At 38.6% G+C, this 15,881-nt stretch overlaps 1 protein-coding gene across 10 annotated transcripts in view; it reads left to right on the top strand.

Annotated features, from left to right (window-relative positions):
* The window catches only part of NFIA (nuclear factor I A), a 530,380-nt gene that overhangs the window by 399,878 nt on the left and 114,621 nt on the right, over positions 1-15,881 (top strand). For all 10 annotated transcript variants that reach the window (XM_058303489.2, XM_058303492.2, XM_058303488.2 and 7 more), the window contains one exon: positions 448-522. In XM_058303489.2, coding sequence (XP_058159472.1) covers positions 448-522 — 75 coding nt within the window. The remainder of the gene's footprint in view (positions 1-447; positions 523-15,881) is intronic.

The following is a 15,881-nucleotide window of genomic DNA, read 5'->3' as shown; positions in this document are numbered from 1 at the left end:
AAATCTTGTTGATTTGAATGACTGGATAGCTAATCCTGATCAGCTGTTTCTTTAGAGCATAACATTTTAAAATTATTGTGGAACTTAGCTATCCTGGCTGTTTCCTAGGTATACTGTTTTCATCCCAATTGTTAAGATTGCAGAGGTCACTCAAGGTAACCACGTATTTTCAGTCGCCTTTTGTTTCAGATTTCCTGTTGAAATTTTTCTTTTTAACCATTTCGAAAATCACCCGGTGGTTGTGTCATTGCTTTCCATAACCTCCAGATTCAAACCAAAAACCCATCTACATAACTAAATGACTGTGCCCTCCCACATAAATTCTGACTAGAGCGGAGTATGAAATTAGACGTCACTTTTTAAGTCATAATGAAACTAATAGTTAGAGTTCTCTTGTCAAATGTGCTATTTATGACACTTTGTTTTCTTTTGTTTTTGTTTCCCCAGGACATTTGGGCTTCCAGGACAGTTTTGTCACATCAGGTGTTTTTAGTGTGACTGAGCTAGTAAGAGTGTCACAGAGTAAGTATAATCTTGCTTTGATTTAGTACAGAATTGCCTTGGGTTTGTGCTTACTTTCTGCCTATGCATCTTAGAGACATAAATAGCTTTCAGAATCCCCTTTTCATTCACCCTTTGGAAGAATTTTGCCATGAAGTTTGACAGCCAAGAATTTAAATCAGGAATTAAATATCATTTTCATGTGAGGCATGAGGAAAGAGGCTGAAATCCTGAACATCTCGTATATTCCCATGCTTATAGTGTGAACTTGGTTAAAGAAAATTCAGAAGCTTCCCTGATTTCTAAGAAGTTCTGCATTTTTAAAGAATTTGCTTTTGACCTTTAAAGAATGCTAATGCCCTTAGCATGAGTGACACAGTACAGCATGATCGTTACCAGCTTGTCAATACTCACTAACAACAGTGAATTAAGAGTACCTGTCACCACCCTGTTCCATTGATCAAATGGTCATTGATTGTATTTTTGCTATGACATAATCCAGACAGTCCAAGGAGAAGGTATAGGATTCTCTCTCTGTTTCTTTCTCTCAACACACACACACACACACACACACACACACACACATTCTTGCCTTCCCTCAAGTATATCTCTTTGTTTTTACTTAAAAGTATATCTACAGAGACTGTGATAATCTATGCCTCAATAAAAAGAAGGAAAAAGAAATGCCAATTATTAAAAAAATTTTAACCCCCACCTACTTAAAAAACCATTTGTAGATAACATTTATGTTGGTAAAGTTGGTTTCAAGCTGCATCAAATCTTTTGTGGAATGAGGTAGAGTAAAAATGAATACTCTCTCTTCAAGTTCTCATTCATTTTGTTAATAGTCTTGCAGGATTGACCTGGGAAGCCAGTCAGTCCCATGACAAGATTTTGGTTAAGCAAAGACAAACCATCCTTGATCCCACAGCCCCTGATTTTGTCTGTTTTTGTTTAAGTCATTTGTAGGCTAGAAGACTGAAGAGTCCTGAAAGTGTAACAAAGTGGGGACAGAGAATCTGGGTTAGGAGGATAGATATAAAATCTAATGTCTTCTGAGCATTTATTATCTGCCAGGCACTGTGCTAGGTTTTCCTGTATGTTACATAGATTAATCCTTAAAATAAACTTGTCAGATAACAAATCACCCCCATTTTCCAGATGAGTTAAATTGAGACTATTTAATTTGTTTCCCAGAAGTCAAACAGGTCAATGATTGAGCTAAGTCTGTGCAATGCCAGAATCTCCAAAAGGAACTTGAAACTACAAATGTCTTAGGGAAAATAGCCGGAAGGTAACTGCAGGTAGTAGAGTTTTGGGAGTCAGGGATCCGTGGCTGATGTTGGGATGTTCCAGTGTGGGGTAGTTGCAACACTAAGGAATGAGGTGTTAGGAGCAGCAGTTGTGACTCAGAACGGAGGAATTGCAGCCATAACACTAATATGTACTTAAAGGAGCAACCAGTTAAGTAGATACTAGATTGCCTTGTTTACTGGGGGGATATGCTGCCCTAGTTATAGCACAGCAGATTAGCCACTTATTTGTCATAGATAAATAACAGTTTATTTATGTGTGTGCTTTATCTTTTAAGTATTTTCAAAGTGGCCAATATCCTACATTTTTCTTGTAGTTACAATAATAATACTAATAATGGAGAGAATAAATACAAGTATACCTTTCATAGTATCATTATCAGGGAAATACATTTATTGCGCTCTTTCTAGAATCTAAGCATAGCCTTAAAGAATGAAAAGGAAAAAATCCTTTTAATTCTAAAATTGGAGCCCAGGACCATTTTAGTCTACCCTGGCGTGGTATGCCTCCAGTCAGTCTTTCTCAGCCTCCTTAAGGCTGAGGATTGTGTGAGGTGGCCCACACTGCTCAGAACGACCCCTAGGATCATGTCCTTCTTCCACTTTTATATTTCCCTCCAAGGTCTTGTATACCAGTGCTTATCAGTTCCAAGCTTGATTAGACCTCCATTCAGTCCAAGATAGCCTGGCTGCCCACTTTCAAGACTGCCAGAGGGTGTGGCTGGATGCGGGATTGAATTTGTGGAGGGCCTTGGTATGGTTTCCTGTCCCTGTCAGAGGAGTCGTGTAGATGCCTGGCATCGTGAGCATCCTCTGGCTCTTGAATGCTTTTTGATTCTGTGCACTGCTGTGTAATCGCTCCAGGACTCACTCACACATGGCCTCATGCTGACTGAAACTGTTTGGCAAGAGTGGGACAGGACTGTGTCAGCTAAATCATGGCTTCAGGCCAAACTGGTCCACTGTAATCCAGAGCACCCTCCCCCTTGGAAATCTTTAATCCAGGTTTGTCAGGGTATATTTCACAAGATTGTTTTGGCTGCTGGGATAAAGATCCCCCAGCTCATGTTTCCTCACCCACACACCTTTCTGAAAGACTTACCACTTAGAGAAGCCACACGATGGAATCAAAATCTAAATTCTTAACCGTTTCTTACAGTGCTGCCACCTTCCCTGTGTTGGAAGAGCTGAGTGCGCTTTAGAGTTGCATTGAAAACTTTTTATACGTGAGTGGTACTGAGGCACATTCTGCATCCTTGAAATAGAAATAAGCTAACTGGCTCATAAATTGATTAAACTCATGATAGTTAGCTCTATTAGCATGATGCAATAATAATATGAAAAATGACAACATCTATCATTTATTAAACATATATTATGTACCAGACATTATGGTAGGTGCTTTTAAACATTATCTCATTTAATCTTCCCATGGTTGGTGTTATTGTCCATTTTTAAAGATGGAGGAGATTTTTTAAAGATCTTTTTAAAGATGAGGAAACTCAAAAGAAGTTAAGAAACATGTTCTTTTTCCTTTACCTGCAGTCTGTCTGCAGACATTTATGGCATGACCTCTCCTATATTATAGAATTAAATAGAAGCCAAGGATTCTATCCTTTAAATGATTATAGAATTATATAGAATTATAGAATTAAATAGAATCCAAGGAGTCTATCCTTTTAATGATTAATCATTTCTTGTTAAAGTTAATTAATATATGGCTTATTTATTTGGGTATTTTTTAGAGGTTGAAAATATTTTCATGTTGGGAAGCGGACATGGCCCAGTGGTTGGGGCATCCGTCTACCACATGGGAGGTCTGCAGTTCAAACCCCCGGCCTCCTTGACGCGTGTGGAGCTTGCCCACGCACGGTGCTGATGTGCGCGGGGGTGCTGTGCCACACAGGGGTGTTCCCGTGTAGGGGAGCCCCACACGCGGGGGGTGCACCCTGTGGGGAGAGCCGCCCAGCACGAAGGAGAGTGCAGCCTGCCCAGGAATGGCACCGCACACGGGGAGAGCTGACACAACAAGATGACGCAACAAAAAGAAACACAGATTCCCGTGCCGCTGACAACAACGGAAGCGGACAGGGAAAAACACGCAGCAAATGGACACAGAGAACAGACAACTGGGGGGTGGGGAGGGGAGAGAAATAAATAAAATTTAAAAATATATATTTTCATGTAAACTTAAGTTCAAATACTTCATTTTTTCCCTGGATGTTTTAATAGCCTCAATTTCTTAAGAACTCTTCTGTTGTGTTGCAGAGGTCTTCTTAATTTCATCTTATCTATCCCTCTCCCTTTGGGTCTACCAGTCACAACTAATTTTCCATATATGATCTGGAAATTTTACACTAATGGTAACCTTGGCTTAAATTTTTCCCTCCTTCTGGATCTTTACTATCCAATTTTTAAATTTACTAATATAAAGATTTACTTTCCCTACATTTCCAGTTTTAGCCTTTCTCCTTTTAAATTTAATAAGGGAAGGGAAAGTGCTATTTCAGTATTTCCTTATGAGAATTCTCTGAAATAAGTTTGTGCTAAGTTTGTTGTTTATAATAGTATTTCTACAGAGGTGGCAATGGCAGAGAAACTCAAGAGAAAGCTGCTGGCTTAGCTTCACGAAGCTAGAGGTGAAGGGGTCAGGCGACAGGGTTGCTTGCATTAAATTATACTGAGCTGAGACATGGAGCTGTTGGAATCAGGAACTCTTGCTGGCAGACTGAACCCTCGGTCTCCCATTATCTCCTTTCTCACCCTTGCCTCCTGCCCACCTGCCCTTTAATAGTTTGCATTATCATGTAAAGTCCAAGAAAAGAGATACTGTTTCTCTTAGCAGCAGGGATGTGCTATAGCTTAAGAGCAAGTGTGTGTTTGTTCCCTCTGGTACTTTTCTTCCCATCTGAAAGTAGTTCAACTTATTTATTACTTTGTTGCGGGGGTAGGGTGGAGGGAGTGGGGGTGTGGAATACTGACCATAAGGCACTGTACCAGAGAGAAAGAGAGTATTCTCTGCTTCGAGGGAGAGAGTTTACACTGGTTAACAATGTGGTTCAGAATCCCTAAAGTTGTTTTAGCAAAATACTATAAGGAAAGAGACAGGAACCATCTGGTGAAATGGCTCTTACATGATGCTACATTTTCAAACAAAGACTTCTAGAGGCATTTTCAGATTGGTCTCTTTCCCATGAAGTTGCTACAAAGAGCGCCCACTCTACTGGCTACTAAATGATGCTGCCTAGATAGCTCTTTCTTTCCACACCCGCTCTTTTGTTTATTTTGCACCAGTGTTTTCCTCCAAGTGTGTGCTTTGAGGCTATCGAATATCCTTCCTGGATGAACACTGAAAGTTCTCCCTAAAAATCCTCTACTTCTGCCCATTTCCTTTTAAAGTGCTGACTCTATTTTACTTGAAGTTGGTGGAGTGACTGAAACCTTAAATACTTTGCTGGGAAAGAGGAAAACCGCAAATACACACAAGCCATTGTGACTCTGGCCTAGTGGGTTTTAATTTCCTAGCAGTGGTTTGTACACCCGAACTGACTGCAAGGGTTAAGTAAACTTCGTGGCTGGGAATGACTTCATGGCCCTGGAATTTTGAAAAGCCAGGGTTCTCAGTATGCTGTGGCCAGCCTTCAGAGTCTTTGGGTGTGAAAACCACTCTCAGTTACCCAGACTGATTTTGGTTCCTGTTGCACTGCTGCAGAATCTATTAAAATCCAGCAGCTGAATTGTTCTGGCTCTGCCACAAAGCTGGGCTGCTGGGTTGGCTACAGGATTGCCTAGCTGTTTGTCAATGGAGAGTGAGAGTGAATGGAGCCAGCCGTATGCCTCAGCCTGGCATGAGGTGGCACCCTAGTGGCTGTTTTCTGCCTTCAAAATGTGCACTCTTTCTGTATTCTCACACAGGAATCGTCATTAAGAGCCAAATAACGGCTCACGTTCAAACTTCTTTTTTTAAGTCTTCAGGACCATTGTGTATCTTTTGAGTACCCATATTCATACACTTGGATTTTCCAGCCAGCACTGCAATAAGAACTGTTGGCAATATTCTAAACTCATGATGGAACTTTAGTAGTTACAGAATTAATTCAGCTACATGGTGCAATAAGAAAATTAAGCTCCTCAGTAGGAATAAGCCTAAACTTGAATATACTAAAGTGTTCCTACAAAGAAGAACTAATGAGGAAATTGACATAGGATAAGAAATTTCAGATGTTTAGTTATTTGGGGGTACCATTTATATATTTGCAGGAATTTAGACCTTTATTAAAGTATATTTGAGGTAGATATTTGGGTTTGAAACTTTATTTTCTGGACAAATGGTCTCTTGGTTCTCCTCTTAAAAAACACTAGCCATGATCACTGCATGGAAATTAATTTAAAAACAGGTCATATTCTTAAACAGGTTTTTTTTTTTTAAAGAAACCATTTGTGTTTAAGCATTAAAGGAAGAAACAAAAAGATTATAATAAAAAATAGACTGCAGCCCTAGCATGAACAGTTGCTGTGACCTTGCCTTTTGTTTGCCATTACACAATTCAATGGCAGTCCACTCAAACTATGCTCTCGATCAATATCCTATTAAAGCAGCACAAAAAGTCTCCATAAACTTAGTGGTTAGCTATGTTTATAAATGGAACTCGGCATAATTAGATGGTCAATAGCAGGCCCTACTAGTAATTTTTAAACGAACATCACACATTTTATATCTGTAGAAGTCAATGGAACCTCTTCTAGAGTGAGGGTGTGGTATGTAGTAGACAAAAGAATGGAAGTCCTTTTTAAAAAAATCATGTCTAGCTCCAAAATGCAGTGTTTAAAGAAAATTTAAGTTATGAAATAGAAAATGTTTATTTGTCCTATGTATTTTCTTTTCCTTTTTCCTGCCCAAGGCACCTTATTTGAATATACTCTGACATGGCAAATATTTCATTTTTTAGCTTTAATCACCCTCCCAAAGAAAGATAAAATTATAAATATTGCCATACTCTTAGTAAGAAAAGTATCAGTCTAGATGGCTTAATTTAGTGGATTTCCTCTACTATAATTCAATACATTTTCAAAATAAATATTGAAGTTGAATTAATTCAGAGGGAAATTTTGTTGCCTAATTTTTTCTTTTAATTTTCTTTTTTTTAATTTTAATAGGTTTTTTAAAGATATATAGATTATAAAAAAATGTTACATTAAAAAAATATAAGAGGATCCCATATACCTCCACTCCCTACCCCCCACCCCCCGCATGACCAAACTCTTTCATTAGTTTGGCACATTCATTGCATTTGATGAATACATTTTGGAACACTGCTACACAGCATGGATTATAGTTTACTTTGTAGTTTACACTCTCTCCCACTTCATTCAGTGTATTATGGCAGGATATATAATGTCCTGCATCTGTCCCTGCAGTATCATTCAGGACAACTCCTAAGTCCTGAAAATGCCCCATATCACATCTCTTCTTCCCTCTCCCTGCCCTCAGCAACTCACGTGGCCACTGTGTCCCCATCAATGATACAGTTTTTTCCATTGCTTGAGTCACAGTAATTCTATAGTAGAATACCAGTAAGTCCACTGTAATCCATATTTTATTCCTTCATCCTGAGGACCCTGGGATGGCGGTGTCCACTCCACCTGTAACTCAAGAAAAGACATTGAATAAAAGGGGGAAATGGTAAAGACAAATGAGTTTATATGGCTGAGACTTCAGAGTGAGTTGGGAGGTCATCAGAGGGGTCGTGGTTATGCTTATCTCAGCAGGATCTCAGAGACATCCAAAGTAGATACAACTCCCAAGTAGCGGTGCTGCTGAGGGCTACAGAGTCACCCAGGTCCTACGGTCATGACAGATGGCTCTGGAGTTTGGTGCCTTGCCAGTGGGCCCTACTTTGGAATTTGTGCTCCTGAGTGTGATGGAGTTGGACTCAGATGTGGTGACCTCTCTACACATGCTCTTCTGTCACTTTTACTGAACCTGTCGTTGGCACTAGGGTTGGTGTATGCTCAGGAGACTTGAATGTGTGGACCGACTATGTGCCAGCTGGGCCCTGAGCCTCAGCAGAGTTATAACACTTACTCTCCGGTTCGTTGGACTTACCCAGGTCAGCTAACAGGGTGGTGGGGATGGTCGATCACCACACCAGGGAGCCAAGAGAGGCTACAACTTCAAGCAGGAGAATTCCATCCATCTTTTAATTTTCTTGACATATTTGGAGTGAATATTTGGACAATAACATTGGCAGCAAATGGAACGAACTGGTTGTAATAGAAATTTTCTTCACACTGTGCTTTCTTCTGAATCCCATCCCAGTTCACTCTCTTTACCCAATAGAGAATGAACCAAATAGGGTAAAATTCATCCCTACCCTCTGACTGACTCTGGGCTCAGCCAACTGAGCCCCACAAATCGAGATGGGTACACACCTTGTGTTTGAGTTGTGCCTGACAATGAACCACCTGTTGGCTGAAGTTAGAACCGTGGCAAGAGCAAGGCTATGACATCAGCAGATCCATCCGTCAGTGCTCTGTGAGGAGGTGTGGTTCTTTCGGTATGCTCACGCTCCTACAGCCCTCCTGGTTTGAGCTGGCAGTGAGTGTTTTCACGGAAGGATTTTGGGTGACTTTTGTTCTCTGTTCCCAGATGAAGTTCCTGCTAAATTTACCCAGAACATATAATACCTTGATGTACATACAATTTCTTGTCATGATCTCTGTTAGTATGTTCATCTATTTCTAATATTTTCTAGGTAACTTGTTTTTATGCTTCCTCTATATATTATATAAAATCTGTATTCCAGAAGGCAAAATGGTATCACAAAATAATCCAGGATATGAAGTCTGTAGACCAGGTTTTGTCTCTTATTAACTATATGACTTCAGGCAATATTTTATCCCTCTCATAAGTAACAATCATTTATTCAATCGACAAATATTTATTTAGCACCAACTGTGTTTTGGACCTAAGTCTGAGTGCTGGAAATAGAAATATCTCTCAGGAGTGTTGTGAGGCTTAAGTGAGAGATTATCAAGTGTGTAATGTAGAGTGGATGCTGAATTATGATAGCTACCAAACTTATTATTGAACAATGCCTCTGTCCCTGATCTGTAACTCTGTGCTCAGAACTAATCCTTTATTGACCATACTATCAGCAAGGTACTTATATATATATAATTAAGAAGAATTGATATATATGTGTAAATTAGAAAGGATCAATTTTAGAATTCATGTTCTAAAATTCAGTTTATTAAAAGAACAAATCTAGTGACTCCTTCAGAGCTGCTACTTCTGATAAAATTAGAAGTGTGCCAATAAAAATCAAATTTATTCACTTTAGGAAGCCAGAAAATTATTGTTCCTCAAGTTTTTAGCCAAAGCTTATGTTTCCGTATTATTCTGGAAATTGCTCTCCTAGGGTTGCTCATGTATAACAGAATGTTCTAAAATTCTCCATCTAACTCTGACACTAAAAACTTTATAAGTGGCTAGCCACACCTGGTTTTTTTGTAAGAGTTTTTAAAAAGAGACTTAGTTCTCTACCATTTGAGAAATTCTCTATTACTTATAATATGAACAAAAACTCCCTGAGAGTAACAGCAGCATGTTGGGGGTCATTAGTGACAATGTGGCTATTAATAAGCCTTTATTTGTGCACTAGTAAGACTCGGTTTTTTTCAAGAACAGATATTCACACCCAATAGGTGGAGAAAGGACATTCCAAAGTCCTGACAGAAACTCTGTATTAGCCCACAATAAGGCCTCAAATGTTATTTGAGATTTTGACTGGGATATGTATCACCTGTTGTGGTAGTAATAGCTCACTCCTGCTGTTTAGAAAGACTGTTGGTGATTCTGTACTCATGTCTAGGATGAAATTGGTGGTGTCAACATGTAGCAAAGCCAAACCTTGCATCAAATACTGGATTTGAGGATTTTTCAATAGATGGAAGAGGAGAAATAACAGTTTTGAGTGAAAATATTGAGAAATACTGTTCTAGACAGCTGTGGATTGGTAGGTTGATGTCGTTTGGTTCCCTAGTAGCTAATGGTCAGATAGCCCAAGTGCACTCTTGGTTAAGGGGCTTGTGCTTAGGAGCCCTTCTGTCCCCTGGTTTATAGATCATCATGGTGAAAAGATCTCTGAGGCTGTCAAACCTGTCTTCTATCAGGGAGGCCTTAATTCCATGGCTGATGCTGTGTCAGATACTAAATGGGTACCACATTTGACCTCAACCAAAAGCTAAGACAAGATGATACTCTAAAATGCAGAAAATCAATTTCAGTCCCAAAGGCAGAAGCCACTAATGCAGGAGATCAGTCAGCATTGCTAACCCCTCCATGGATTGCTGTTAGACCAAGTGTCACGGACCTTCAGCCAAAAAAACACTGGCAGACTCTCTTAACAGTAAAGATCTGTGAGAACAAAGGGAGAACAATGAGATAGAAGCTTTGCCAGTTAAGTGGTAGGTGATAATTATTTTTCTGTTTAAGTTCTTGTTGAATCCATCTCCCCAGTAACTGATAGACATCTCTCCAAGCAGAAAATGGTACAAAGGAAATGAAAGCGTGTCTAGAACTAAAGGCTTCACCACTGTTTCCTCGGGTAGATACCAAGAAATATCTGGGTCCAAACCCTGCTCTGTCATTTACTTAGTTATGTGGCTCCAGCCATGTTGTATAACTTTAGAGGTTTAAGTTTTTTCAATTCTAAGTGTGTAATCCCAGCACTTATTCTGTCGAGATACTGTAAGGATTATGTGAGATCCATTAGAGAAAACTAGCACATTGCCTGGAACCTAATAATTGCTTGATAAATATTAGTGCTTAGTAATTTTTCATTAACATGCTCTTATAGTGCCAGTTCATTTCAATAAACATTTATTGCCTGTGTTAATATATGAAGGTTCCTGTGCTGTGTACTGAAAGGAATAAAGAAATAAATAGGAGAGAATTCCTTCCTGTGTAGCAGTTTGTATTTAACTTTCTTGAGATCTAAGACTTTATGGCAGCAAAAGTTCCTGAATATACTTAATTTACAAATTGAGCTCACAGTAAGTATCTGTCCATGATAAATGAACTTTATGATGTGGGTTGGAGTAGAAAAGGGTTTCGATGAATTGTTGTTATTTTAGTGAAAGGGAAACTTTTTTCAGAAATCAAAATCCTTATATTTGCCTCCTTCTGCCACTTTTGACAGAACACACATATTCCTTAACTTGTATCCACAAGACGTGGATATGTGACAACAGGGCTCTTTCTGTGTTACCAAGTGTCCTGGATGAGGTTACAAGCATTTCATAAAAATACTGCATTTCATAAAAAAAAGGATTGCTAAAATCTTGCAATAGGAAAGTCCATTTTCATATATAGGGAAATCCTTGTTTTAGTTCAGTGCTTTCTTTTCTGTTCTTGTTAGGAAAACCATACTCCTAGCCTGTCTTTGGTCAGACCTTTTAGAATGCAAGATAGAAAAAGGAGATCAGCATAGGGTTTACAGACCAGAAATCACGCTTGGCAAAGGAGTTGTTGAAGACTGTGGCGTAGAAGCTGCAGAAAAAGTACCTTTATGATTGATTTCCATTCAAGTCAGACTGACTGCAGCGTGGTCATTTTTCTAACCCATAACTGCTCACACTGCAGCAGTCTGCTATCTGCAGGGTGTCTGAATTATAGCAGTCTATGTCCGTGTTACCTCTTACACAAATTACTTACACTGGTTTCTTTTCCCATGCAAATTCATCAGTTTTACAACCCCTTGTAGCCACAGTCAGGAAACTGGCAGAGAGTACAAATTTATAAAATGAGTTAATTTTACTATACTTATTTTTTTCTTTCTAAAAGCCCTCTCTCATAGGTGGTGTTCAGGAAGCATATTACAGTAAAAGGAAGATAACAAAGGAGTTGAATTTTCTTGCCATAAATTACTTTCTAAGTTAATTCCCTTTAACGATGATTCCAGATTTGCTTGAGTGTTCATAGCATTGTGCATTTTACAACTGTGCCTTTGATAGAAAGAAGAACAAGTATTTTCCCATGTTCACTCCTTTTGTGCCAGTGACATGGACTTTCTTACAAGAACTTTGCCACTAGAATGCAAAACACTAAATTGTGCTGGGCCCATGGAACTGTGCTGTTGTTGGCTCCCCCTCCTCTCCCTGTTACCCCTGTCTTAAAGTACCAGTTCCCAAAGTCTTAATGTATTAGATCATTTAATCTGGAGAGAAGTAAACCTTTCTTCTTTCCGTAGTTATTTTGTAAGTTGGAAATTAAGTGCTAAACCTTAGTATCCTTTTGAAGGGAATATATTGGCCATTATGCTGTATCCTTTAGTTGCTAAGCAAATTTGAAGAAGGAACAGCTATTATGATTAATTTCTATAATGTAAGCCTCACGTGGGCAGGGATTTTTTAATATCTTGTCCACTGATGTAGCTCAAAGATCTAGAACAGTGCCTGGTACACTGAACATGCTCAATAAATATTTGTTGGATTCCGTGGATCGTAGCCTCTGAAAGGGCACATGTCATTAGTAATAGGTTGGACATACTTGTCATTTAGTTAATGCTCCCTGCTGATCCCTGTAGAACAAGTAAACTCAGTATACTGTTATCTCCCAGGAAAGAGAGCTCGAAAATTTGGATAAAATTTATTTTTCCATCATCCCCTCTTTCCAACAATGTTAGCCTTAGCAGATTGTCTCTGGTAGATGGCAGAAGTTCAATAACCACAACCTTATCCAACTACTAATGTGTACAGAAGAGCAGGTCATTAAGTGGGTTGGCTACTAAAGTAACCTCTTTCTTCCAATAGCCCACATTACTATAATGATTCCTTAATAGCAAACCATTTATTAAGAAATGTCACGAAGACTATGTTCACCACATCTCAGGAGAGAAGGGGTTGGGGGCATGAGTGACATAGAAATAACTTCTGAAGAGACAGTTTACAGAAGTTAACCTTTTGAGAACAAAATGTACAAATACTTCAAACAGTAAGAGGAATTGCAATATTGTTTACGAAAGTTGATGAGCCTGTTCTCTCTACCTATGTATATAATACAGAATTTTTAAGTTTTGTTTCACATTGTTTAAAGTCTAGGGGTCCAATGGGGAAGGTAATTATTTACTCTCCTTAATTTAAAACACTTATTGATTCATTAACTGCTTACCTAAAACTGTGGTGAGCTCTTTAGGAACACATAGGAAGTCTAAATTCTGTGGGATAAAAGGTCATCTAGCTTAATCCTCTGACTCCATGATTTGGGAAGGTTATTTTACCTCCTTGTGCCTCAGTATTGTGATGTGCTTAAAGTACTGGGCCGGAGTGTGGCACGTAAACAGTGTTTAATAAATGATGGTCCTTGTTATTGTGAGGGTGGTGGTGATAGTGAGGGGGTAGCAGTGGTGGGTGGTGGTGGCAGAGTTGGTGCTGTGTTTTGGTGTTTTATATTTTTATTGTGGTAACATGTATACAACACAAATTTTCCCATTTTAACCACTTTCATGTGTACAATTCAGTGACATAATTATACTTACAATATTGTGCTACTATTTATCACCAAACGTTTTAAAACTTTTTCATCACCCCAAACAGAAACTCTGTACCCATTAAGCAGTACTTCCCCACCCACAGCCCCTTCCTCTACTTTCTACCTCTGTGAATTTGCTTATTTTAGGTATTTCATATAAATGAAGTCATACAGTATTTGTCCTTTTGTGTGTGGCTTATTTCATGCAACATGATATCTTCAAGGTTCATCCAAATTATAGTACAGATCAGAATTTCATTCCTTTTACAGCTGAATAATATTCTAGTATGTGTATGGCACATTTTTTTATCCACTCATCTGTTTTTGGGCACTCGGATTGTTCTACCTTTTGGCTATTGTGAGTAATGCTGCTATGAACATTAGTATACAAATATCTATTTGTATCACTGTTTTCAGTTATTTTGGATATATATATTTAAAAGCAGAATTGCCATGCCATATGGTTGTCTATACTTAACTTTCCAAGGAACCACCAAACTGTTTTCCACAGCAGCTGTACCATTTTACATTCCCACCAACAGTGTTCAAGGGTTCATATTTCTCCACATCCTTGCCAACACTTGTTCCTTTTTTTTTCCCCCCAATACCCATCTTAGTGGGTATGAAGAGGTATCTCATTGTGGTTTTGGTTTCATTTCCCTAATGGCTAATGATGCCGAACATTTTTTCATGTATTTATATGCCATTTGTATGTCTTTGGAGAAATATCTATTCTATTTTTAAAATAGACAATACATATCTATTGCCCATTTTTAAATAGTTTGTCTTTTTGCTGTTGTAGGAGTTCTTTATATATTCTATACATTAAACTCTTATCACATTTATTATCATAATTATTAGTAGTATTATGAATTCCAAAGAGTTGAAATGACTTACTAAGTTACACAGGTGGTTAGTGGCAGGGCTGGGACTCCTGACAATCCCTCCCAGACCAGCACTTTTTCTTTGCTCCATGGTGTCTATCTATCTTTTCAGTTCTCACAATGCATTCAGTATATTTGGGAAGCAAAGTATTACCTGTAAAACAGTTAAAGAATGATAAAGCCTATGGTGAAGTACCAGTGGAATGAAATCAGATTTTACTATATATGGAATAGACTGTGTTAGCCCAGTCCTTCCTTAACATTCCCCGCGATACAACTGGTTGTAATACACCAGAAGACAGTTTGTCTTTAGCCTCAGAAGACCAACCTGACATCTTGGCAGGCCAGAACTTAAGTGACATTAGACAAGTCATTTAATTCTTGCCAACTTTTAGTTCCCTGATGGACAAAAAGGGCTTAATACCATTATTAATGAAAAAGTGCATTGTTGTCATATAATTCTTATCGATATTTTGTATATGTTAGAAAAATATGCTAATTTACCTATTTATGCTCTTTCTTAGTGTATGCCTCTTTACAACCCAGAAAGAGCTGACATATACGTTGTGAAAATTCTACATTCTTTCTTTACTTCATTGTTCATGCTTCCATCCCCTCTTGCTAAGACTCCTGGATCAGCTTTCCAACTGATCTCCCCACCTCCAGGGTCTTAGTCCCCTTTTCCCATATTAATGTTCTCAAATTCAACAATTATCACATCACTTCTCTACTCAGAAACTGTCATGGTTCCAGCAGATCCATCACTTTGCTTCCTACCTCTGAACTTTTGCACATGCTTTGTTGTTTGCCTAGAAACCGTCTTCTGTCTGCTTTTCTGCCTCTTTAAATCCTAACCATCCTTGAGGGCTCAGTTGAAGTGCCCACTCTTCTTGGAATCAAACTTTTTTCTGATTCCTCAAACCAATGAGATCTGTTTTTCCTTTGGACTTTCCTAACACATTATTTTCATGTCTCCTGTGAGATTGAACAGGTTTGGCATTGCAGTAGATATAGTATTCAGGTGTTATTATTATTATTTTTTATCATTTCACTAGGTTGTAAATCTTTTGGGGACCAAGACACTATATACTCAAGTTTAGGGCAAATACCACACATGGAAGTCAGTGTGGTACAGTAGAAAAAGCACACATCTCGGTATCAAACATCCTTGAATTTTAATCCTGGCTTTGCCTCTTTATTGCCTTTCTGTAATTCAAGGCAAGTTAGTTAGCCTCTTCCCAGGGCTTAGTTCTCACCTAGAAAATGTACTTTCCTGAGAAGGTTGTTTTGGGGATTATATTAAGTACAATAAATAAAGTACATATTAATACACATTGCCTAAAGCTCACCTTTTGAGTTCTTAGTTCCCTGTCAAAGTATCTTCCTGTTCTCTAGACTATAGACACTGAAAATGCCAAACTCATTGCAAGGACATTTTGACAATGACCATAGCAATAGGAGGTTTCCCTTACAAGACTTTTTTTTAAAAAAGATTTATTTATTTATTTATTTCTCCCCCCAGTTGTCTGCTCTCTGTGTCCATTCGCTGTGTGTTCTTCTGTGATCTCTTCTACCCTTATCAGCAGCACTGGGAATCTGTGTTTCTTTTTGTTGTGACATCATGTGTCAGCTCTCCGTGTGTGCGGCGCC

The sequence above is a fragment of the Dasypus novemcinctus genome, chromosome 9 (genome assembly GCF_030445035.2).
Source record: "Dasypus novemcinctus isolate mDasNov1 chromosome 9, mDasNov1.1.hap2, whole genome shotgun sequence".
Lineage (NCBI taxonomy): Eukaryota > Metazoa > Chordata > Mammalia > Cingulata > Dasypodidae > Dasypus > Dasypus novemcinctus.
Note: the sequence above shows the minus strand (reverse complement) of the source record. Positions and strands in the feature narration are given on the sequence as shown.